The following is a 25735-nucleotide window of genomic DNA, read 5'->3' as shown; positions in this document are numbered from 1 at the left end:
TTATTAACATGACCATGGCTGGAGCTTGGGTTATTGCACCCAAACCCTTTGCTTCTAGGTTTCTGACTTCTGCTTCTCTTCTCTGCATCTGAGTCCAGCCCCATGGGAGAGACAAACCAGTCAAGTAACTCTGAGTTCCTCCTCCTGGGACTCTCCAGGCAGCCCTAGCAGCAGCAGCTCCTCTTCGTGCTCTTCCTGAGCATGTAACTGGCCACAGTCTTGGGAAACCTGCTCATCCTCTTGGCCATCAGCACGGACTCCCACTTGCACATCCCCATGTCCTTCTTCCTCTGCAACCTGTCCTTCGTGGATATCTGCTTCTCCTCCACCACTGTCCCCAAGATGCTGGCCAACCACATACTCAGGAAGCAGACCATCCCCTTCTCTAGGTGTCTCACGCAGATGTATTTTGTTTTCACGTTCATGGACATGGACAATTTCCTCTTGGCTGTGATGGCCTATGACCACTTTGTTGCTGTATGCCACCCCTTACACTACTACGCAAAGATGACCCACCAGCTCTGTGCCCTGCTGGTTACTGGATCGTGGGTCATTGCCAACCTGGATATGCTGTTGCATACCCTGCTGATGGCTTGACTCTCATTCTGTGCAGACAATGCCATCCCCCACTTCTTCTGTGATGTGACCACACTCCTGAAACTCTCCTGCTCTGATACACACCTCAGTGAGGTGATGATTCTAATTGAAGCACGGCCAGTAATGAGCACCCCATTTGTTTGCATTCTGGTATCATATATCCTTATCAACTGTGCTGTCCTGAGAGTCCAGTCCACAAAGGGAAGATGGAAAACCTTCTCCACCTGTGGCTCCCACCTGGCTATGGTTTTCCTCTTCTATGGCACCATGATATTTCTGTATTTCAACCCTTTATCCTCCCACTCAGCTGAGATAGACATAGCAGCTGCTGCGATGCAATGTCTCTATGGTGACTCCCATGCTGAACCCCTTCATCTACAGCCTGAGAAACCAGGACATAAAAGAGGCTCTTGGAAAAGTGGTTGCTATTAATTTTTTCTACCCAGTAGTGAAATAGACTAAGAAAATCATGGAGGGAACTAATTTATAAGAAAATCATGTTTTTGTTTTTTTGATTATGCAAAAGTTAACATTTGTCTTTTGTAAGAGAATCATCTACTATCTGTCTTGGGAGTACAAAACTTGATACAGCCTCTTCAGGTTAAAGATGGAAAGAGAGATCCTTGTACCAAATAACTTGACTATTCCAACCGTCAGTGCCCTCCAGCCAAAACCCATTAGGAGCACACCTCTTGTTGAATAAGTTGCGTTTATTACTCATGTAACAAGGGAGTTACACATACCATGGGGGGAATAGTGAGGTATCTTAGTAGGAAGGTGCTCAAAAGGACTTATTAAAAGACTTGGGATTGTATGAGGTGATTTTGGTAAGGATTGGGTCTTTGCTCTGGATTCAAAGATGTCACAAAGTGAGGGTAATTTTGGTTCACTATCTTAATATATTTTATCTAGAAGGAGGGAAAACTAGACTGAGGCCAAAGCTGTGATTGGCAAAGAAGTAGCAGTCACTCATATCCACCAGCACAGGGGGAGTTTGGTCATTTTTGTGGCTTGGACAGTGTTCATGTTTTAGTGTTCACATGCTTACAGAGTGGTCTTCTTTTGTCTTACTTTGTAACAGTCACAGAATGGCCTTGTGTGACACTGATATTCTGTGCAACTCTCTGTGTTCATCAAAAAAGCACCAAGCAAAGTAGCAGGATAAAAAATTAATGCACAGAAATATCTTGCATTTCTATACACCAATGATGAAAAATATGAAAGAGAAATTAAGGAAACACTCCCATTTACCATTGCAACAAAAAGAATAAAATACCTAGGAATAAACCTACCTAAGGAGACAAAAGACCTCTATGCAGAAAACTATAAGACACTGATGAAAGAAATTAAAGATGATACAAACAGATGGAGAGATATACCATGTTCTTGGATTGGAAGAATCGACACTGTGAAAATGACTATACTACCCAAAGCAATCTACAGGTTCAGTGCAATCCCTATCAAACTACCAATGGCATTTTTCACAGAACTAGAACAAAAAATTTCACAATTTGTATGGAAACACAAAAGACCCCGAATAGCCAAAGCCATCTTGAGAAAGAAAAACAGAGCTGGAAGAAACAGGCTCCCTGACTTCAGACTATACTACAAAGCTACAGTAATCAACACAGTATGGTACTGGCACAAAAACAGAAATATAGATCAATGGAACATGATAGAAAGCCCAGAGATAAACCCATGCACCTATGGTCACCTTATTTTTGATAAAGGAGGCAAGAATATACAATGGAGAAAAGAAATCCTCTTCAATAAGTGGTGCTGGGAACACTGGACAGCTACATGTAAAAGAATGAAATTAGAACACTCCCTAACACCATACACAAAAATAAACTCAAAATGGATTAAAGACCTAAATGTAAGACCAGACACTATAAAACTCTTAGAGGAAAACATAGGCAGAACATTCTATGACATAAATCACAGCAAGATCCTTTTTGACCCACCTCCTAGAGAAATGGAAATAAAAACAAAAAAAATGGGATCTAATGAAACTTAAAAGCTTTTGCGCAGAAGAGGAAAACATAAACAAGACGAAAAGACACCCCTCAGAATGGGAGAAAATATCTGCAAATGAAGCAACTGACAAAGGATTAATCTCCAAAATTTATAAGCAGCTCATGCAGCTCAATATCAAAAAAACAAACAACCCAATCCAAAAATGGGCAGAAGACCTAAACAGACATTTCTCCAAAGAAGATATACAGATTGCCAACAAACACATTAAAGGATGCTCAACATCACGAATCATTAGAGAAATGCAAATCAAAACTACAATGAGGTATCACCTCACTCCAGTCAGAATGGCCCTCATCAAAAAATCTACAAACAGTAAATGCTGGAGAGAGTGTGGAGAAAAGGGAACCCTCTTGCACTGTTGGTGGGAATGTAAATTGATACAGCCACTGTGGAGAACAGTATGGAGGTTCCTTAAAAAACTACAAATAGAACTGCCATATGACCCAGCAATCCCACCACTGGGTATATACTCAGAGAAAACCATAATTCAAAAAGAGTCATGTACCACAATGTTTATTGCAGCTCTATTTACAATAGCCAGGACATGGAAGCAACCTAAGTGTCCATCAACAGATGAATGGATAAAGAAGATTTGGCACATATATACAGTGGAATATTACTCAGCCATACAAATTGAGTTATTTGTAGTGAGGTGGATGGACCTAGAGTCTGTCATACAGAGTGAAGTAAGTCAGAAAGAGAAAAACAAATACCGTATGCTAACACATATATATGGAATCTAAAGAAAAAAAAAGAAAGGTTCTGAAGAACCTAGGGACAGGACAGGAATAAAGACACAGACATAGGGAATGGACTTGAGGACACGGGGAGGGGGAAGGGTAAGCTGGGACGAAGTGAAAGAGTGGCATGGACATATATACACTACCAAATATAAAATAGCTAGTGGGAAGCAGCTGCATAGCACAGGGAGATCAGCTCAGTGCTTTGTGACCACCTAGAGGGGTGGAATAGGGAGGATGGGAGGGAGACACAAGAGGGAAGGGATATAGGGATATATGTATATATACAGCTGATTCACTTTGTTATACAGCAGACACTAAAACAACATTGTAAAGTAATTATACTCCAATAAAGATGTTAAAAAAAAAAAGAAAAATCACCAAGGGACTTCCCTGGCAGTCCAGTGGTTAAGACTCTGTGCTTCCAGTGCAGGGGGCATGGGTTCAATCCCTGGTCAGGGAACTAAGATCCCACATGCTGCATGGCACAGCAAAAAAGAAAGAAAGAAAGAAAGAAAGAAAGAAAGTACCAAGACCTAGCTGTGAGTGCTAGGCTGGTTCCTGGATATCAGGGCTGATTTCTCTTTCTCACAACAGAGACACAGAGATACAGGCACTTGTGATGAGAGGGTCGGACTGGTGTTGGGGCAGGAAGGAGAGGGTTCATTTAAGGGCTCCAGGAAGCCCTAATTCTGCCACACATTCAAGCTAGTTATTTTTTTTTTTTTGGAATTTTATTTTATTTATCTTTTTTATACAGCAGGTTCTTATTAGTTATCTGGTTTGCACAGGCTCAGCGGCCATGGCTCACGGGCCCAGCCACTCCGTGGCATGTGGGATCTTCCCGGACCGGGGCACAAACCAGTGTCCCCTGCATCGGCAGGCGCACTCTCAACCACTGCGCCACCAGGGAAGCCCTAGTTATCTGTTTTTTACATATTAGTGTATATATGTCAGTCCCAATCTCCCAATTCATCCCACCACCGTCGTCACCACCCCTATCAAGCTAGTTATTTTTTTACCTTTGTATCTGAGCTTTATGTATCACGCAACATTATGACAGGCACATGAGTAAGTTAAACAAGGAAAAAATATCCTCCAAAATTCTCAATGCCCAGTCGTGTTAATCAACTGCATTTTTTCCACCTTCTGTTCCATTTATGTCAATGCACTGTGATATTTTACACAGATACTTATTTATATCCTGATTTTCCACTTACATTTTGTAATAAAACCTTTCTAAATTGCTGGATAGTCTCCACAATTTTATTTTCCAGCCCCTAGTAATTCCTTCAAGTTGTTCTAGCAAAATGTACTCACTAGTAATCCTGTTCTTGAATTAAAACATAAAGGAAATTTACTACTATTTGAAAGTATGACTTTAAATTTATTTTGAAAATGATTGCAGAGAATAAAATATTGACAAATAGATGAAACTGGTTAAAACATCACTGAGCAGAATGCTCTGGATTTTGAGGAACAAAGAGGAAAACAGGGCAGTTCCCCTTAGTTTCAGAGAGATAGGTAAGATGATATCTTGTATGAAAATGGACAAAATTCAGAATCAGAGGCCATTTCTGAGTTTCATATGATTTTCTTTTTTATGTTTGCCATAATTGTGTATTGATATTTTTGTCTAAAGGAATAAATGGTAGCATTTTCAATTTTTAGTCTATATTTCCAAGAATTCTTTATAATAAGATGGACAGTACCTGTTCCTTGAAAGTTTGAAAGACACCTCCAGCCTTTGTTTTATGTATTAGATACATGTTATTAGATACATGTGTGTTTATAAATTTTATATAATCTTGTTTTATCCTTTTATCATTATAAGATATCCATCTTTATCTATAGTAACATTTTTTGTTTTAAAGTCTATTTTGTCTGATATTAGTATAGCTACTCCAGCTCTCCTGTGGTTTGTTTGCATGACACATCTCTTTCCATCCTTTTACTTTCAATCTAATGTGTCTTTTAATCTAAAGTGTGTACCCTGTAGATAACATATACTTTGATCATGTTTTTTAATCCAGTGTGATGATCTCTGACTTTTGGTTGCATTGTTTAACCCATTCACCTTTAATATTAATGTCTGCCATTTAACTTTGTTTTCTATGTGTCTTTTGTGTGTCTTTAATGCTCTCTTTTGCATTTATTGTATATTTTCTAATGTAGCGTTTTAACCCCAGTAATTTTTTTCACTATATTTTTTGGATTTTTTTAGTGGTTGCTCTAGGTTTTACCATATACATTTTAACTTATCAACATCAGCTTCAGATTTATACTAACTTAATTCGCGTGATATAAAGAAATGCTTCTCAGGACTTCCCTGGTGGTCCAGCGGTTAAAACTCCATTCTCCCGGTGCAGGGGGCCTGGGTTCGATTTCTGGTCAGGGAACTAGATCCCTCATGCTGCCATTAAAGTATCCCGCATGCTGCAGCGAAGATCCCACGTGCTGCAACTAAGACCCAGCACAGCCAAATAAAAAAATAATAAGTAAATATTTAAAAAAATAAATAAAGAAAAGCTTCTCCTATATAGCTCTATTCCCTTTCCCCATTTTAAGCATTATTTGTGTATTATCAGTTCACATATTATATCAATGTTATAAACTCAACAATACATTCTTAAATTATTACCTTACCATCTGTGGTCATTTCCTTAGCCCATTACAGCTCTACTCACACCCAACTCCTTTGTGCTGTTATTGGCAAATATATTACACATATGTTACATTTCTTTGTGCTATAGACCCAACAATACACTACCTACATATTATTTTATCCAGTTGCTTTCAAAATCACTTAAGAGAGTAAAGGAGAAAAAAAAACACTTATCTTTTATAATTACCTACTTTTATCAGCACTCTTTGTTTGTGTGGATTTTAATTGCCATCTGGGGTCACTTGCTTTCAGCCTGAAGGAATTCCTTTAGTATTTTTTGTAGAGCAGTTCTGCTTTTTTTTGAAAGCTTTGATTTACATTTTCCTTCCTGGGCATTTTTCACTTAAAATTTTTTTTTTTTTGACTGCGTTGGGTCTTTGTTGCTGTGTGCGGGCTTTCTCTAGTTGCAGTGAGTGGGGGCTACTCTTCCTTGTGAGGCACAGACTTCTCATTGCGGTGGCTTCTCGTTGCGGAGCACGGGCTCTAGGCGCGCAGGCTTCAGTAGTTGTGGCGCACGGGCTCAGTAGTTGTGGTGCACGCACTTAGTTGCTCCACGGCATGTGGGATCTTCCCGGACCAGGGCTTGAACCCGTGTCCCCTGCATTGGCTGGGGGATTCTTAACCACTGAGCCAGGGAAGCCTTAAATTGTTTATTGTTATTTGTGAGATTTCTTTAAATGTTGACTTCATAGCAAATTGTTGAACCATATTTTTTGAGCATGTCAGACACCCTTTCACAAATACTACAACTAGCTTTCCCTAGTTTATACTTTTCAGTTTTGCTTATTTTTGGATATATTTTAATTTCATATAATTATAACCAGAAAGTGCTGCATTTTCTTCCAGTTCTCTTAGGCTTTTCTTCCCCATTCTTTCATTACTTAAATATTTAGCTATATTTTCTTCTAGTTGTTTTTGGTTTTTGCAGATTAAATCGATAAATTGTATTTATGGTTCTAATTTCATTTCTTCATATATTTACGAAATTGCTCCAGTTACTTTTTAATAACCTTTCCATACTTCACTGTTTGTAACACCACTTTTATCATTTGTAAAATGCTGATCATTGTATCTAATATGCATTGGGAACTTAATATGTGCTAGCCAGTTGGCCGAGACTTTTCTCTTCATATCTATTTTAATATTGCAGCCATGGGGTATCATTATCATCCCCACTCAAGGACATCCCTGGGTTTAAGGAGATTAAGTGACTGTCTCAAGGTCCCACAGTTAGGACATGGTGGAATCAGGTTTCTGACATATCCAGCTCCATGACCAAGTCCATCCTCTGAATGCCTCTGTAAATTCATATAGAGATGAATAGATGTAGATATATAAATATAGGTATAGAGAGATATAGATATATTTTTAGATTCTCTGTTCTGATACACTGATATGAGCTTTTATTATTGGGCTAATACCATGCTATTTTAGCTTGAGGCTTTTTAAAAAGTTTATAATACTTCACAATATCTGGTAGATTATTCTTGCAAAATTATGCCAAGATGCATGTATAGAAATGTTTATTATTGTAAAACTAAATAGATATAACACTTGGAAATACCCCAAGTGTCCATCTAAAGGGGAGCAATTCAGTAAATTATGATCCATCCTTATGGAATCCAGTACAGCCACTCAAAGACTGTAGTAGATTTGTAAGTTCTGATGTGCAAAGAATTCCCAAGATATAACTTAAGGAGTGTTTTACAAACTCATCTCTTTAGTGTAGATGAAAATAAAGGATTATATTGGCATAAACATTTTAGGAGAGATACCCCAAACCTCTTCATCAGTTCCACCTTTTCATGTTAATACATACGGACTTAACCTTGTTTCTAAAGGGAATGTATACCATTTATTTTTCAAAATAATTGAAATAATTTGAAATATTTTTCAAAATATTTTATCAAAATAAGTAATAAAGAACCTCCCCACCAGTCTATTTAGTTGACATATTATTTTATTTAAATAGCTGTGATTGATGAACATTTAGGTTGTCCAGTGTTTTTTAGTTTAGTTTTGTTTTTTTAATTTATTTTTGGCTGCTTTGGGTCTTCGGTGCTGCACACGGGCTTTCTCTAGTTGCAGTGAGCGGGGGCTACTCTTCGTTGCAGTACGCGGGCTTCTCATTGCATTGGCTTCTCTTGTTGTGGCGCATGGGCTCTAGGTGCGTGGGCTTCAGTAGTCATGGCATGCGGGCTCAGTAGTTGGGGCGCACGGGCTTAGTTGCTTTGTGGCATGTGGGATCTTCCAGGACCAGGGCTCGAACCCATGTCCCCTGCATCACCAGGTGGATTCTTAACCACTGTGCCACCATAGAAGCCCCTTGTCCAGTGTTTTATCATTACAAATGTGCTGTGTAAGACATCCTTGTGTCTGTACCTTTGCTTACATTTGCGAGAATATCCTATCTGACCACACTATCTTCATTTCTGAGTTGTTTATATTTATCCTTTTTACTAGAATGTAATCTCCACGAGGACAAGGATTTTAATCTTTTCTATTATTGTTTGGCAAATATTTAGTCCCCACTCACTTCCCCTTGGGGTAACATATACTTTCCTATTCTGTTGACTTTGAACTTGGCTGTGTGACTTTCCTTAGCAAAATGTGAGTAGTCAAAACATGAGACCTTAAATCTGCTTGTGCAGCTTGGTTTGGCTCTTGCGCTGCCATGATTACCACAAGAAGGACTTCACCAAGTAGCTGCTGCCCCTTTAGTCCAGGTTTCAGAACGTGACACGAGAATCAGACCTCAATCCAACCTGAAGTCTAGGGTGAAGCAGAGCCACCTCAACCAACCTGTAGACCCAGGAGTGAGAAAAACAAATGCTTACTATAATCAACTGAGTTTTGGGATATCTTCCCTAAGTACCACTGCAGCAATAACTGACTAATTCAGTACAGAGATGTGGAGAGTATCGTAACAAAAGCCTAAAATATGTGGCATTGGTCTTAGGATCAAAGAAATTGTTTTTTTGGCCACAACGTGCATCTTGTGGGCTCTTATTTCCCTAACCAGGCATTGAACCTGGGTCCTCAGCAGTGAAATCGCGGAGTCCTAACCACTGGACCTCCAGAGAAGTCCTTATTTCCTTGTCCTATTGCATTTGCTAGAACTTCCAGTAGGTGTTGAATAGGAGTGGTGAGAGGGGATATCCTTGTTCCTGATCTTTCTTATTCCTGATCTTAGTGGGAAGGCGTCTAGTTTCTGACCATTAATTATGATGTTGGCTGTAAGTTTTTATACATGTTCTTTATCAAGTTGAGGAAGTTTCCCTCTATTTTTAGTTTGCTGAGGGTTTTTATCACAAATGGGTGTTGGATTTTGTCAAATGCTTTTTCTACAGCTGATCTGATTATAAGATTTTTCTTCTTTTTTTTTTTTTAATGTTCATTGCTTTTGAAATGTTGAACCAGACTTGCATACCTGGAATAAATTTCATTTGATCATCATAGATAATTCTTTTTATACACTATTGGATTCAAGTTGATAATATTTTGTTGAGAATTTTGGTGTGAATATCCGTGAGAGATATTAGCTGTAGTTTTCCTTTCTTGTAATGGCTTTGTCTGGTTTTGGTATTTGGGTAATGCTGGACTCACAGGATGAGTTAGGACGTGTTCCTTTTGCTTGTATTTTCTGGAAGAGATGGTAGAGAATTGTCATAATTTCTTCCTTAAACATTTTATAGCATTCATAATGAAACCATCTGTGCCCAGTGCTGTTTTGGAAGGTTATTAATTATTCAGTTTCTTTAATATGGGCCTATTCTGATTATTTTTTCTTGAGTGAGTTTTGGTAGATTGTGTCCTTCAAGGAATTGGTCCATTTCCTCTAGGTTATCAAATTTATAGGCATAGAGTTATTCATAATATTCCTTTATTATCATTTTCTTGCCCACAGGATTCATAGTGATGGCCCCCTTTTTTCATTTCTGATAATAGTAATTTGTGCCTTCTCTCTTCTTTTGTTAGTTAGCCTGGCTAGAGGTTTATCAATTGTATTGATCTTTTCAAAGAACCAGCTTTTGATTTTGTTGATTTTTCTCTGTTGATCTTGTTTTCTCTATTGATTTCCTACTTTTAATTTCTTTTCTAATTTTTATTTTACCTTTTCTTCTGTTTGGATTTAATTTCCTCTTTTGTAGATCATAAGGTAGAAACTTAGATGATTGATTTTAGATATTTATTCTTTTCTAATATATGTATCCAATGCTATAAATTTCCCTCTAAGCATTGCTTTCACTGCATCCCAAAATTTTCATAAGTTTTATTTCCATTTTCATTTACTTTAAAATATTTTAAATTTTTTCTTGAGACTTCTTCTTTGACCCGTTTGTTACTTAGATGTGTGTTGTTAAATCTCCAAATATTTTGGGATTTTTCAGCCAACTTTGTTATTAACTTCTAGTTTAGTTTAATCTCATTGTGATCTGAGAACATATTTTGTGATTTCTATTCTTTTAAATTTGCTGAGGTGTGTTCCATGGCCCAGATGCGGTCTATCTTGGTGATGCTTCATGTGAGTTTGAAAAGAATGTCTATTCTGCTGTTGTTGGGTGAAATATTCTATATATGTTTAGTGAAGTGTTGGAATTGGAGGTGAAGCTGGAGTGGGCTCGAGAGAGTGGAGAGGATGAGACTCACCCTGATGACTAAGGTTAATGAAAACCATTATTTTTATTAGCTTTATCATATGCCACCCTATTTATCCAACCATTTAGGTCATTTCTAATTTTTTCAGCATTATGATGTTGTGATACCTCCCCTTGTACATAGAAGATGAATTGCTGGGTCAAGGAGTAATAGTTTTAACATTCTTGTCACAGTAAATGGATGCTGCTGTCATCCCTCTTCTGCCAAGCCAAACATTTACACACACACACACACACACAAAAAAAAACCCTGCTCATTTAGTGCACCTAAAATGGTATCTTGTTCTTTCAATATATAATTCTTAGATTACTATTAAGGCCAAACGTTCTTTCATATATTTCTTTTAGCCACTCATGTTTATCTGAAGATTATCTGTTCATGTCTTATTACTAGAACATCCCTTCGCTGCTCCCTTCCTCCCCCATCTCATCCTTCTGGTCTCAGTTTAAATGTCACTTCCCCAGAAGTCCTCCCTAGAAAACCCACCAGTATCACTCCTAGCAGCCTTTCCTTCCTAGCACTTGTGTGTAGCTGCATACCTGTTTTTGAGATTTACTGAATTTCTGCCCCCACCGGCACCCCACACCCTGGGAAACTCCATGGGTTTGTTGCTCCCCATTACAACCCAGGGCCTGGTGCCAAGGCTTTAGAGGATGTGTGCTTTAGATTTATAGCTGCTGTAGGAATAGGATCTTTGGTCCTTCATATTTTCTAACTGGACTTTGCTGCTCTACTGGAAAACCATTCATTGTTGTGTTTACTTTTTCTCATTAGCTGTTGTCAGGCTCCTTATCAAGCACTTACTTGTCCAACAGCTTCTCGGGGTGCCCTCCCAGGGACCTCGACCTTGCACACTTTACTGGCGGGGCACGGAAGACACTTGCTGGGTGTAGGGAGGGGGTTTGGGTCACGGGAGTATCACCAACCCAAACATCTTGGGGACCTTGTGGCCTGACTGTTGGGCAGGGAACAGGACCATCTTGCCCCCGGGACCTCACCCTCTCCTGTCACTGCCCGGCAGCCATTTAGCCTTTTAAGTTTTCTGGGTGCACAGGTGGGTCCCTCTGCACAATAACTGGGTGGACTCTGGCCAGACTTGCAAAGGAATAAGAGAATAATGCTGGCAGCCAGTTTTGTCCCTTATTTTAAAGGATACAGTAGGCTTGAAAGACAACATTGATAAAGGCTGTTTTAGTGTGGCTTTAAATGTTGGGGTTTCTTTTTCTATCTTTAATTAGGACTCAGGACTGAATTGTATCATAAAATGTCCTTTTAGCATGCTCTGTACAACAACAAAGCTTAAGAACCACATATTTTAACAAAAAAGAGCAATAGGCATAAAGGAAGAAACAAAACTACTATTTGTAGATGGTATAATTTTTAACCACAAATTTTAACAGAACTGAGAAATTACAAAATTACTGAACATTACATTCAGAGAAGTGGCTAGTTTTGCAAATATATAATTAAAAATAACTTTCCTATGTAAGAGCAATAACCAACTAGAAAAATATAATGAAAAAAACTATTTACAGTAACAAAATTGTGTAGAACTTACATGAAGAAAATTAGAAAAACTTAGGAATACTCTAATCAATGGAAAGATATGTTTCTGGATAGGAAACAAAATTTGTAAAGGTAATTTTCCCCCAATAGTACTGATATATAGGATTTTAACCTATTCCAATCAAAATACCAATGTAAAACCTTAGGAAATCTAAGAATAGCAAGACTGATCAAGAATCCTTAAAATGACGTACCACAGGATCGGTCCCGTGAAGGCACCGCTGGCCCTGCCTCTGGCAGACAAGTCAGGAGTCTGGCTATCAGGAGGCCAAAGAGAACAAATATCCACTACAATGAGGACACTGGAACCCTGTCTCCTGAGGGGTAATGTGAGCTAGCTATTGGAGACATAATTTCTAAAAGTAAAACACTTTGCTTGTGAGGTAGTGACCACCCATTGCCAAAGGTCTGATGGGAAATACGCATATGGCAAGTTTACTGACCAGCCATGGATCCAAGCCAACGTCCTCCTCCTCCTCTTGCGGTTTCCTTCCTAGCAGGTTTTCTTCTAGACTCAACAGAGGGGCAAGATTCTAAAGAGCTTTTCCAGGAGCGGGGCTGGGTGGCCAGGCCTGAGCGACCCAAACTTCTTTTGGCAAGGGAAAGGCATGAGAGAGCCGTGTGAGCAATTAATTGCGGAACAAAATACAGTGAGAACAGCAGACACTTTTAAATAATGCTCTGAAAAGGATTTCTGTAAAACAGTCACTTTTCACCACAAACTGCAAATGTTATTGAAATTCATCATTAGATCACATACAAATGACAGAGTAAGTCCTTAACATTCACTTGCTGTATTTTCCTAAATTCCAAAGTAAACAACCCCTTTCAACTCTCAGGCTTTAAGGGTATCCTTAGAGGATTATATGAGTTGCTAGTAGAAGCTGTTGACCTAACAAATCAGTAGTTTGGTTCTTTTAGGGGAACACAGTTCCAGATAAGGACGTTTACATTATTTCTCAAGTGTGAATTCCTATGTGGGGGAAAAGCTGGATATACTTTCAGGACACTCATCACTCTTCACCTTGAAGGTAAGCATCCCCCAGACTTATATTTCAAAGCATTTTTCAGGGAAGGGGTCTGTGACCTGTACATTGTTATACAAGTTCACAAAAGCTCGAGTCCAAAAAGCCTGGTTGCTAACTGAGGTATAGCCCTTGAGGATGTTTTTGTTTTTGTTTTCTTCCCCCCTGTGAATTTTCTAAAAACTTGAGGTTTCAGCAAACATGGGTATTTATCCAATTTTGGCTATAATGAGGTTTTCTTATCTGTATCTTTTCAGATAGCCTGGGAATTCAGAATTCCTTAAGGAATATTTCAGGTTGAGGCAGGACCATCAGACCTTTCCCGATCCCACTTCTGTTTTCGGATCTTACATGCTGAATGGGTTTTTTCATGCCGGGTACAGTTTGACAGCCGACCAAACCTCCTCCCACACTTTGTACAACCATATGGCCTCTCAGCCTCGTGACTCTGCAGATGAATCACAAATTCTTTGTTTCCTGGGAAGGTTTTCCCACATTCTGGACACTTAAATATCTTCTCCCTTATATGGATTCCCTCATGGCGACTCCGATGAGAATTCTGACGAAAGTTTTTCCCACACTGAGAACATGAATAAGGTTTCTCTCCTGTATGGATTCGCTCATGTTTATTAAGGTTTGTTTTATGATTGAAGCTTTTCCCACAGTGACTACAGTCATAGGGTTTTTCTCCAGTGTGAGTCCTCTGGTGGGAAATAAGGTAAGAACTTTCATTAAACTGTTTCCCACACAGTGGACAAGTATACCATCTTCTTGTTCTCCGATTTCTGGTAAGTGCGATAACACTGATATCCACATATTTTGAGAGTTCCTCTAGTGGAGTATCATTTTCGATGGTAACTAAAAGATTTCTCATTTTCCTTTCCTTTGGAATGCATGTATTTAGTCCTTCCTCTTTCTGGCAATCTGGAGGTTGCTCAGAGACCACGGAGCAATCAATTTCATCACAATCTGAAGACTTTTCTCTCTGTTCTTCATTCTCTACAGGTTCTTTCTGAAGATCTTCACCCTCAGGATTACTGTCACTGACTGTTGAAACAGAGAGAGAATTTAATAACTTTTGAGGGCTATGATACCAGGCAGGAAAAAACAAGTCAGATTTCTCATGAAACAATAACCTTGAAAGTCAGAAATCTGAGGACTGGCTGATAATTGCCATCAACACTTTTCTACCCTTAATGAGGGTGGGATACATGACTGATAAATCTTTGCATACCCCATAAAGCAAGCACACAGTCCTCTTTTTACTTTTCTTTAAAAATTGGAATGAGTGGGACTACATTAAAATATTTCATTTGTTTGTTTTCTGAATAAGCACCAACTACTCATTCAACAAGTTCATACTGACCTTATATTCTGTGTAGAGCACTGAGCTAATAAGGACCAGGGGATGAAGGACATAAATACTAAAGGGTACTACTTGTAATCTTTAGGAGGCTAGTAAGTGAATGGTAAGATGAGTTACTTCTAGGTTTTCACTACATTAAATATTAAAATATTATAGTATTAGGTAATATTATAATATCCAATATAGTGAAAAACTGGAAAAATTCAAATGACCACAACTAAAGAAGGTACAGCAAATTCACACAATGGATTATTATTTGGACACTAAAGGATTACTACAATTGATAAAATGAAACTATGTTAGAAGTCAATAGTTGTCATTTTGGGGGAGGAAGGAGAGCAGTGACTGAGCAGGGGGCACAGAGGGATTTCTGGGCTGTTGGGAATAGTCAATTTTGGGTGTGGTTAGATAAATGTGTACATTTTGTGAAAATCTGAGCTGTACACTTAGGATCTGTAGACTTTTCTGCATTTGCATTTCCCAAAAAAAGTCTGTGTAAAATAACAAATTATAAAAACTAGGCAACAAAGTGAAAAAAAAAAAAAGTATGCTCTGAACAGGTGACGTGACAAGGGATTTGTCTAACTCCAGGCAACTTACTGAGATTAAAGTAAAGGATTAAATCAACCACTTAGATAATGTGACTGAACATGAAGCTAGAATATGAATCTCTGCTGGATTTAGCAGTTTCACACCAATAGAATTTTTTCTTTTAAATTATTTCTTTTAATGATTCCCTTAGGATAATGAAAATGCTGGGTCAAAGCACATGCCAATTTTTATCACAGCTCTTGGTATGAACTGTTATACTACTTTCCAAACAAGCTGTACAAATTTCAATACAATCATCAACATGTGGTTATCAATTTTACCTAATCTTGCTGGCAGTAGATATAATTTTCAAATATTTAATAGGTATACAATGGTTTCTCATTGTAGCTTTACTTTGCACTTTGATTACTGCAAACTAGTAATTTATCTATTGGGCTGAGACTTTATCAATCACTACTGATATATTAATGGAAGTCTCCCTCTATAATAACTCCACAACTTAAAACCAGAAAAAAAAATTAGTCTTAAAATCTGATAAATTTCTATTGTTTCCTGGCCATTTTTTTTAAAAAAGGTATTTTTTAAATTAATTTATTTATTTGGCTGCATTGGGTCTTCGTTGCTGTGCACAGGCTTTCTCTTTTTGTGGCGAGCGGGGGCTACTCTTTGTTGCGGTGCACAGGCTTCTCATGGTGGTGGCTTCTCTTTGTTGTGGAGCACGGGCTCTAGGTGCACAGGCTTAGGTGCTCTGCGGCATGTGAGATATCTTCCTGGACCAGGGATTGAACCTGTGTCCCCTGCATTACCAGGTTGATTCTTAACCACTGTGCACCCAGGGAAGTCCTCTAGCCATTCTTTTATGCCTTATTATTACAGTTAACTCTAATACATTTGGAGTTTAGTATCACACTGTTTGTTGTTTGTAACATGTCTAATATTGGTAAAACCAGTCAGAACATCCACTTCTACCTTTTCACAAATTTGACTGAGTGTATTTACAGTATAAATAAATTTGGAGGGCACTGCTATCTTTATTTTACATGATTTTAGTTTTCCAGTTTAGACCTGTTTCTCTCCAATATGTAAGAATCTTCTTTTCTATTTACCAATAAAACATTTCTCTAGCTTACTCCTATCTTACAGTCATTCTGAATGACAGCTCTCATTATTTTGTGTTTATTTAAGAATGCTATTTATTGGGCTTCCCTGGTGGCACAGTGGTTAAGAATCCACCTGCCAGTGCAGGGGACATGGGTTCAAGCCCTGGTCCGGGAAGATCCCACATGCCACGGAGCAACTAAGCCCGTGTGCCACAACTACTGAGGCTGTGCTCTAGAGCCCACAAGCCACAACTACTGAGCCCACGTGCCACAAGACTAGAGCCTGTGCTCCGCAACAAGAGAAGCCACCGCAATGAGAAGCCCGTGCACCGCAAGGAAGAGTAGCCCCCTCTCACCATGACTAGAGAAAGCCCACGCACAGCAATGAAGACCCAACACAGCCAAAAATAAATTTAAAAAAAAGAATGTTATTTATTGATTGTTAAATACTTATTCCTATCAACCTACTTTAAAACTATTAAATATAATAATGTTTTAGTTGATCCTTCTAGATTTTCTAAGTACAAATCATATTTTGGTTCCCTCTCTTTCCAATATTCATTCTTCTCAACCCCTTTTTCTTATCTTCTTGCTTTAGAAAATTAGTTAATGATATTAATAGTGATAGCAGGTTTCTTTATTCTCAGTTTTCAGGAATTATCATCAGCGTTTTATGAATGATTATAAACATTAGGTTATATTAAAGAGCTAAATATCTGTTTTCAGAACAATTAGTTGAAACTCATAAGATTTTTCTGATTTTTCTGAAAGGGTCAATGAAAATACAGTCGACTTCAACAACACAGGTTTGAACTGTGAAAGTCCACTTATACGCAGAATGTTTCCAACAATAAGTACTACAGTACTGTGCAATCCAAGGTTGGGTGAATCTGCAGATGCAGAACCATGGATATAGAGGAACAGCGGGTATGGAGGGCTGACTATCAATTATGCATTGATTTTTGACTGCTGGGGGGGTCAGCACCCCTTATCCCTGTGTTGTTCATGGGAAACTGTATTTTACCTTCCTTTACTGTACTAACTTTAAAAATAAAATAATTTTAGTAGCTAATATATTTATATGGCTCAAAAAATCAAAACATGAAAAAGTATACACAGAGAGCGTTACTCTCATACCTCTCCATCCATTCTATTCATTCCCCAGACAGGTAGCAGTTTTTATTAATTTCTTTTTGTTTCCCCATTGTTTCTTTAGGCAATACGTTTTCTTTTTCTCCCCATTTCTTACATAAAAGGTAGTACACTATGTATATTTCTGCTACTTGCCTTACTTCAGTCACTATAATCCAGTGCACAGAGATTATCATGGTATGATGTGTGGAAACATACCGTATTCAACCAGCCCCCTGCAGAAACACTTGGATTGTTTTCAACTTTGTTTTTACAAACAATACCACAATGAATAAACCCTGTTTGTACATTATTTTGAATGTGTGCTATTGCTATTATCTGTAATTCAGATTCCCTGAAGTGGGTCTGCTAGATCAAAAGGTAAATGCATCTGTAATATGGGTAATTACAGATTCTCATAAACAGGAACTGTACCATTCTGCATGCCCACCAGCAATATACCCATCTCCCAACAACCTCACCACCAATGTGTTGTTTCTGATTTCTATAAATCTGATAGATTTTTTTTAAAAAAGGTAACTCAGTAAAGGTTTTATTTGCATTTCTAATTATGAGAAGGGCTGGACATCTTTCATGTATTTTATTTTTAAAATTTCTTTTATTGATTAATTTACTTATTTTTGGCTGCGTTGGGTCTTCATTGCTGCTTGTGGGCTTTCTCTAGTTGCGATGAGCAGGAGCTACTCTTTGTTGCCGTGTGCAGGTTTCTCGTTGCAGTGGCTTCTCTTGTTGCAGAGCACGGGCTCTAGGCGCATGGGCTTCAGTAGTTGTGGCTTGCAGGCTCTAGAACTCAGGCTCAGTAGTTGTGGCGCATGGGCTTCGTTGCTCCGCAGCATGTGGGATCTTCCTGGACCAGGGCTCGAACCCATGTTCCCTGCATTGGCAGGCGGTTTCTTAACCACTGTGCCACCAGGGAAGCCCTCTTTCATGTATTTTAGAGTAATTTGTATTTCTGAGAAAATCTGTTGCTCTTTCTGTTCCCAATTTCTAGAAATTCTTAATAAATTAGGCTTTTGTCTGATATAAGGTGCAAATATTTACCTCCAATTTACTGCATTTTATTTGCTCAGATATTTTTTATTTTGTCATACAGAAGTTTTAAATTTTTTTTTTTTTTTTTTTGAGGTGCGCGGGCCTCTCACTGTTGTGGCCTCTCCCGTTGCGGAGCACAGGCTCCAGATGCGCAGGGTCAGCGGCCATGGCTCACGGGCCTAGCTGCTCCGCGGCATGTGGGATCTCCCCAGACCGGGGCACGAACCCGTGTCCCCTGCATCGGCAGGCGGCCTCTCAACCACTGCGCCACCAGGGAAGCCCTTAAAATTTTTATGTATTTACTTTATTGATCTTTTCTTTCAAGACTTCTGGATTTTTGAGTCTTAATTAGAAAAGCCACAGTTATAAAGGAATTCACCCTTTGATCCACTGGGAGTTTTTCTTGGTGTGCAAAATAAGGTATGATTCACCAAATGGCTACTAAGTTGTCACAACACCTTTTATCAAAAAGTCCCTCTTTACCTTGCTGATTGGAGATTCCAACTTTATCACAAACTAAGTCCTCATGTGTATTTGAACCTATTTCTGCACTTTTTTTTTACTTAATTAATTTTGTTATTAATTAGTTTATTTTTGGCTACGTTGGGTCTTCGTTGCTGCGCGTGGGGCTTTCTCTAGTTGCAGAGAGCGGGGGCTACTCTTCGTTGCAGTCTGCGGCCTCTTCATTGCAGTGGCTTATCTTGTTGCAGAGCACGGGCTCTAGGCGCACGGGCTTCAGTAGTTGTGGCGCATGGGCTTAGTTGCTCTGCAGCATGTGGGATCTTCCCCGACCAGGGATCGAACCCATGTTCCCTGCACTGGCAGGCGGATTCTTAACCACTGCGCCACCAGGGAGGTCCCTGGACTTCTTATTCCATCCCATTGATCTATCTAGTCACATGCCAATACTATATACTGTTTTCATGACAGGCTTTAGAGGCTGCTTTAATACCTGATACGGCTAGAACCCTCCTGCACCACTGCTCTTCTTTTCAATTTTCTCCGTTACTTGTAGTTATTTTTCCATTTGAATTTGAGATCGGACTGCCTACTTCCAGGGGAAAAAATCCTATTGGTTTTGTTAAAGGGATTACATTGAATTCATAAATCAATTTGGGGAGAACTGACCTTTTTTTATGTTAAAATCTTCCCCACCAAGAACATGATACTTCTTTCCATTCATTCAAATCTACTTCTGTGTCCTTTAGAAGTGTTTTAAAGTTTTCCTCACAATTTTTGCGCACTTCTTAAGTTTATTCCTAGGTGTTTAATCTTTTTTGTTCCTACTGTATACCTTCTAAATGATTGTGTTTGCATGAATGATTTCGGTATAATAATTTTACATCTCATTGCCTTACTAAATGCTTATTATCTGGAATAAGCTTTCAGACATTCTCTAGGATTTTCCAGCTACACAATTATATTATATGTAAATAGGTGTAGTTTTATCTTTCTCTTAAGTTCTTATAATACGGCTATTTTCCTTCTCATTTAACTGCACTGGGTAATACCTGAAACAAAATATTAGACAGTAGTAGTGGTAGTGGGCTTCACTGTTGTATTCCTAATTCTAGTGGGAATGCCCCCAGTGTTTCCCATTAAAGATGATGCTGGCTGAAAGGATATGTAGCCCATTAAGAAAGTATCCATTAGTCACTAGTTTGTTAAGTGTTCTTATGAAGAGGTTTGTATTTTGTCAAGTATCTTTTCAATAACTATGAAAATGATCATAGGCTATTTCTTTTTATTTTCAGATGGATAGACTTATAACAAATAGACTTTCTATGACTAAATCATTTTTGTATTCCTGGAATAAATCTTATTTGGTCATTGCAATTTTCATCAGATTGTGATATCTTTGTTACACTAATGTCATAAAAAGAACCTGGAAGTTTTCCTTCTTCTTCTATACTCTGAAAGTTCTCACAGAATTTGAACTGTCAGATTTTTAAAGATTTACAAGAATTTTCTGTGAAACTAAGGCTGGTCCTTTTTCTTGTGTGTGGGACTAGTTTTCTGACAATTTCAGTTTCCTCTATGGAAATTGGTTTATCTATTTGTGTGTAAATCATTCTACTTATTAGTTCCTCTACTTTTTCTATTTTTACCTTATTGATTTCTAAGTTTGTATTTATTAATATTTTGTTCCTGTTTTCCCTTACCTTGTTTTCCTAACTGTAAATCAGAGGCTTAATTAATTTCTGTAAACCAGTATACATTTTTTTTATCCCTGCATATTCTTATGAGTACCACTTTAGATTATACCATAGATTCTGATAGTGTTATGCAGAAAAATTATGCGATTTTAATTTGTATTACTCCTTTGACCCAAAGTTACTTAATAGTTTTAAATTTTACTGGTAGAAAGAAATTGTTTTCTCTGATTTCATTATTAATTTCTAGTTGTATTGCATTGTGATAGATCCTAATGTATAATTTCTACTCTTTGGACTCTATTGTGTTTTTGTTGCATAGTATGTAGTCAATTTGTATCAATCTTGGAAAGGTATATTCTCTTACCACAGTAGAGGGCAGAAACAACCATAAGAACTATCTCACTGAGAATTTAAGTGCTCTACCTTTTTGGTTGTTTTCATGTGGTTTACTTGGACTGAAACACAAATTCTGTCTTCCTCTGTCAAGGGCCTTCCTTTTGATTCCTGTCCCCACGAGGTTCATTCCCTTACACTTTTCCCTTTGCAAACCGACCAAATGTTACTATTTCAACTATCAGCTATATGCTGATGACTCCCAAATCTTTACATCCTTACATCTGAGCTCCAATCCCCAATGTCCAAGTGCCCAGAGGATAACCTCATTTTATTTCCTGCCATGGACTGAATCTCATTTAAAATCAAATCCGTGTTCTTCCAAACTCTGCTCCTGGGTCCAAATCCTGCCTTGACTTATCAAAGCTCTTTACAGCTGTAATTTAGAAGCTCTTAGAGAGTAGAAATGGAGCCTTATATATATTTTTAACCTCCTGAATATCAACTCCAAAACCCAACCCTGCCTGAAGGTAAAACAGCATTTATTAAATGTGGTGAATGACTCTAAGCTTAAATCATCAGCTTCAGAGTATGGATAAGGGAGAAGAAAGGAGAGGGTGAGGATTGGGTCTCAGGTCCTCAACGTGCAGGACCAAAGTGTTCCTGGAGTTGGCAACATGCCCAACAGTCAGTCACCCAAAATAAATGCTAGCTTTGCCCAAGACTCAGGAAAAACTCAGTGTAATAAATCTGATCTGTTTATACAGTTTCCTAAAATAAAATATTACATATAATAATCTATGGGAAATTAACCAGGCCTATTATGTACCACCACCCCAACCATACAGGATAAGACAACTACAGAGTAATCATTATGTATTTCTGTCACCCTAGGCAACTCACAAAACCTCAGCCTCAGAACCAGTCTTGAAGGCAAGGTAAAAAGTATTAGGCACTCAGCAAAATGATTTTTGAGGGACCCTGGCTCTAGGGTAGCAGTATATTTCTAGGGAAAAACTGAAGCATCTCTAAGCAGCTTACAGAGAAGCTGCTGCCAGATGAGTTCCTATGTAGCACCTGTTAGCCACTACTGGGAAATGAGTACAAATGAAGAAGGTTTCATTCACCAACCATATAGGAAATTCACTGATGAAACTAAGAGAAATGCAGCAAGGAGGCAGTACTGTACTGGGCCAAGACTGTGCTCTGGTGTTCGATTCCCTGAGTCCAAAACCCTGCTCTACTACCTACTGCTGTGTGACCTTTAGCAAATTTCTTAACTTCTCTCTGCTTCAGTTCCATCATCTATGAAATAGTAATGATTCCTATACACCACAGTACTATCATAAGAATTACATGAGATAATAAATGCATGCAAAGTAGTTAGAAGTGTCTAGCACATATTGGCACACAAGTGCTTAATAAGTACCAGATGTTATTTCCATCAAAAGTAGGATATATTTTCTCTTTCACTAGTAGGCTTCACAGCTATTGAACATCAAGAAAAAAAAAAAGACTTAAAAGAATTAGTCATGTGTCCAATAAATACACTGATGTAAAATATATCTGTGGGGAGAATACCACTGGGTGCAGAGATTCAGAAACAGTATACTCGCATTTTCTATCTGTTTAAATATTTGATGTGAGTATATCAACCTCAAGTCTTGCTTACCAAGAGAAGTCCCCTCCTTACTGCCCCCAAGATACAGGGAAAATGGCCACTCACAGCTGGAGAAGGCTCTGCCACATGGAATAAATCAAAAATTAAATGTGCATAAACATGTACTTAGCTGGTGTGAACAATGTCTCAAAAAAGTCTGAGATGAAATAGAACATGCTTTTCCCATAGCCTTCAATCTGAACACACAAGAGACTTGATTTCTTACCCAGTAACATCATCTCCCCAATGCTGTTGTCTTGAATCTCTGAGGTGGGCTGCTGAACAGGATCCAAGCTTACACATTCTTCTTGGGAGTGAAATACATTCAAATCCTCAAAGACCACCAGCTCCTGAAAGAGCAACAGGCCCCCTTCCTCTTAGTAACAGAGGTTCCTTGACAGCCCTGCTGTTAAGAAAGACCAAGATCAGGGAAGGGATGGCAAAAGGGATCTAGAAGTCCCATGCAGACAGGAAAGCCTGGCTCAGAGAGGAGCCAGAGGGAAAAAAAAAAGATGACTGTCCAAGGAGGCAGTGAAGAAAGAGCCCCATCTCCCTGCTGACTCCCAAAAGTGGGTTTATATATACGGGAGGGCTGCAAGAGTAGAGAAGGTGATGCACTCAAACAGTGAACAGGAAAACTGAACCCACCTCAGACTCAGCTTTCAAACACAGAGACACTGTCTCCTGTTTCTGCTGGATTCCTTCTCTGGGTAGAAGCTTCACTAAGGGATGAGGTTGCACTGGGGAAAGAGGAAGCTGTAGTTAATAGAAAAGTCAGTGACTCTAATATGGAGACTCTACCCACACCTTGAATCCAGGCTGTCCTCATTCCTTTGGTAGGTAACTCAAGGCTTTTTCTGTTCCTATGAGCCCAGTCAGAGATCAATCCACAAACCACAGGGTCTTGAACCTATATGGGGTCTCTTCACTATGAAAAGGATATTCCCCTAAGCACCTTTTAAAATTCCCATTACTACTAAGGGGAAGGATGGGGAAAGGTAAAGTCTGAAGATGCCCACAGCAAGCACAAAAGTTAACAAAATTCCACATAAGCTGAAGTCAATTCAATAATTCATCCACATTCCTTTATCCTAAAGATACTCCCCCTCCCCCAATGTCTGGGTAAAACTGACACTACAGAAAAGATACACACTGTTTATTCTGTGGCTTTACATACACTTAGCAAACCATTCAAGCTCCAGCTTGAGAAAAAAAATACTCCCTCTCCCTGGCACGCTGACTTATTGGAATCAACTCTTTTTTTCCGACACCCACCAACCTAACTTGAATTCATTACTAACAAGGAAGTCTAGCTCAGCCCCCAGTACCATCCCCTTCTCTTCTAGTAAAACAGTATGTGCTTCTTACCTCTGTTCTGAAGATTTGAGCTCACATCCTTCACAATAACCAAGGTCTCCTTGACTTTCTGACTGGGCTGGACTAGGCTTGGCTTGGGCAAGAAGGTGAGGAAGTGCTCCAGAACCAGCTGGTGAATGGTCTTGGGCCCACTAGTAGCATCTCGGAGTAGATCTTGGCCCAGCTTGGAGTTAGGAGGAACTCTCAGTATAAAGGACCTCTTTGGCTTTAGGGGTATAGGAACCACTTTTGCAGCCATCGTGCCTTGAAATCACACACACACTTGTTTCTGCAGAGCTTCAAGAGTCACCTCTTACTGGAGGAAACCTGTCAGTCACGCTGCAGATGAGAGAAACCATGAGTCAGGCTGGAGATGCCTGCACTGCAGTACGTGTCTTGCAAAGTGAGGCCACATGAGATCTAAATCAAAAAGGAAAGATAAACTACGGTAGGGAACTCACAACCGTAAGGAAGATCCCTGACCCGATACTCTTAGCAAGGCCTGAAAGGAATATCCTGAGAATGAAAGCATAAGATGTTCAAACCTCAAGGGCCATCCTCATGAGAAAATGAAGTGCAAACTCCACTGGGAAGAAAGGTTTAACTCATGCTGGTAGAAGCAGCAATGGGCCAGAAGACAGGAAATCCGGGGTCCAATACCGAGGGCATCTGTTTACAAGTCAACTTGGCCACCGAATCTGGCCTCACTGCGTCCCTTGGACCGCAGGTCCCTCGGATGCCCTTCCGGGGGTTGCTGATGGTTCAAGGAGCAAACGCAAGGCCGCATGAGGTGTCTACGTGTGGCCTGCTGACTCCTTTCCGCCCTCAAAGCCCTGTAAGAGCGACAGGGGACATCCCAGTAGGGCCCGCCAGGCCCGCTCTGCAGCCTCTCCCAGTGGCCAAGGGGCACCGTCACCGCAAAGCCCAGCTGGTGGCATTGCCTGGGGTGCGCTCCCGGCTACCTATCCGGCCAGGCTCCCCTAGCAACAGACTCTGTTCCGCTCCCCAGAGGCCGCCTCAGCCTGGTTCCCGCCCTCCCGGAGTCCCTCACCTCTTGGGGTTCTGCCGCCCCTGGGCGCTCACTGGGGACAGCCCAAAGACCCAGACTCGGGGAGAGACCGGGAAACTAGGCTCGAGAGGGCAAGCCCACCACTCGCCCTTCGGAATGTCCTCACAGGCTGCCGGCGACTACTGGCGTGCGCCGCCGTCACTTGGGGAAGACGGCAGGGACGCGGTGCCTTCTGGGAGGCCGGGCGCCTAGGCAGCAGTGACGTCACGCCCGGTGCCCCGTTTCCGGTGCGGAAGCCTGGTCTCCTCGCTTGGAGCGAGCGGTCTGCGCTTGGGAAGGCGAGGCTCGAGGCCGGCCGGCGGAGCTCTCAGGGACGCAGGGAGGTCAGGTTGGCAGCAGCCACTCTCTCTGCGGCTGTACCTGGGAGATGGAAAGCAGAAGGCTGGCTCAAACCCTCTAAGACAGGTTGGCACCACTCCAGGTACGGACGGTTTAGCTGCAAGGGCTACTGGGAAATGTAGTTCGGTGCTAAACAGCCAATGGGAGATCGCCAGGCGCCGCGGTTGGGGCGGAGCAGGGCCGGGGCTCGACCGGAAGCGGGCCGTCTGACGGACCGGAAGGTCTGTGAGAGGCCGACGCAGTTTCCGCCCCAGACCCTTGGGTCTATCAAAAAATTGTGGTGGCGGCGAGGTGGTGGTAGGTTGTGGTTTTTGTCGGTTCTAGGGTCCTG

General features: G+C 40.0%; 2 protein-coding genes across 4 annotated transcripts; one reads left to right on the top strand and one right to left on the bottom strand.

The window, feature by feature from the left end:
* Window positions 1–102: 102 nt before the first annotated feature.
* Window positions 103–1183, top strand: OR1F1 (olfactory receptor family 1 subfamily F member 1). The gene is given in 2 exon segments (XM_067706868.1): window positions 103–936; window positions 938–1183. Coding segments are annotated over 2 exon segments (951 nt in total). The 3' UTR covers window positions 1055–1183.
* Window positions 1184–12057: 10874 nt separating this feature from the next.
* Window positions 12058–25258, bottom strand: ZNF200 (zinc finger protein 200). Of its 3 annotated transcripts, XM_067706863.1 has the most exons (6): window positions 25048–25258; window positions 24009–24335; window positions 23289–23380; window positions 22867–22990; window positions 22653–22720; window positions 14154–14336 (listed from the first exon to the last, which is right to left on the bottom strand). In XM_067706863.1, the coding sequence occupies exons 2-6, from the start codon at window positions 24253–24255 to the stop codon at window positions 14289–14291; spliced, it is 579 nt and encodes a 192-aa protein (XP_067562964.1). In that variant the 5' UTR covers window positions 24256–24335; window positions 25048–25258; the 3' UTR covers window positions 14154–14288. The 3 variants fall into 3 exon arrangements, with proteins under 3 accessions (XP_067562963.1, XP_067562962.1, XP_067562964.1); XM_067706862.1 differs by lacking the exon at window positions 22653–22720 and having other exon boundaries at window positions 12058–14336; window positions 24009–24416; window positions 25048–25257; XM_067706861.1 differs by lacking the exon at window positions 22653–22720 and having other exon boundaries at window positions 12058–14336; window positions 25048–25255.
* Between the last annotated feature and the right edge of the window lie 477 nt (window positions 25259–25735).

Source organism: Pseudorca crassidens, chromosome 15, assembly GCF_039906515.1.
Source record: "Pseudorca crassidens isolate mPseCra1 chromosome 15, mPseCra1.hap1, whole genome shotgun sequence".
In the NCBI taxonomy this organism is placed as follows: Eukaryota; Metazoa; Chordata; class Mammalia; order Artiodactyla; family Delphinidae; genus Pseudorca; species Pseudorca crassidens.
The sequence above is the reverse complement of the archived record's forward strand: the minus strand, read 5'-3'. Positions and strand labels throughout refer to the sequence as shown.

Coding starts and splice junctions, on each gene's coding strand:
- ZNF200 (XM_067706862.1), bottom strand. CDS start 24,255: ATGGCTGCAAAAGTGGTTCCTATACCCCTAAAGCCAAAGAGGTCCTTT. Junction 22,991..23,288: donor GTTTGAAAGCTGAGTCTGAG/GTGGGTTCAGTT, acceptor TTGCTCTTTCAG/GAGCTGGTGGTCTTTGAGGA. Junction 14,337..22,866: donor TGGGGAGATGATGTTACTGG/GTAAGAAATCAA, acceptor CTGTTTCAACAG/TCAGTGACAGTAATCCTGAG.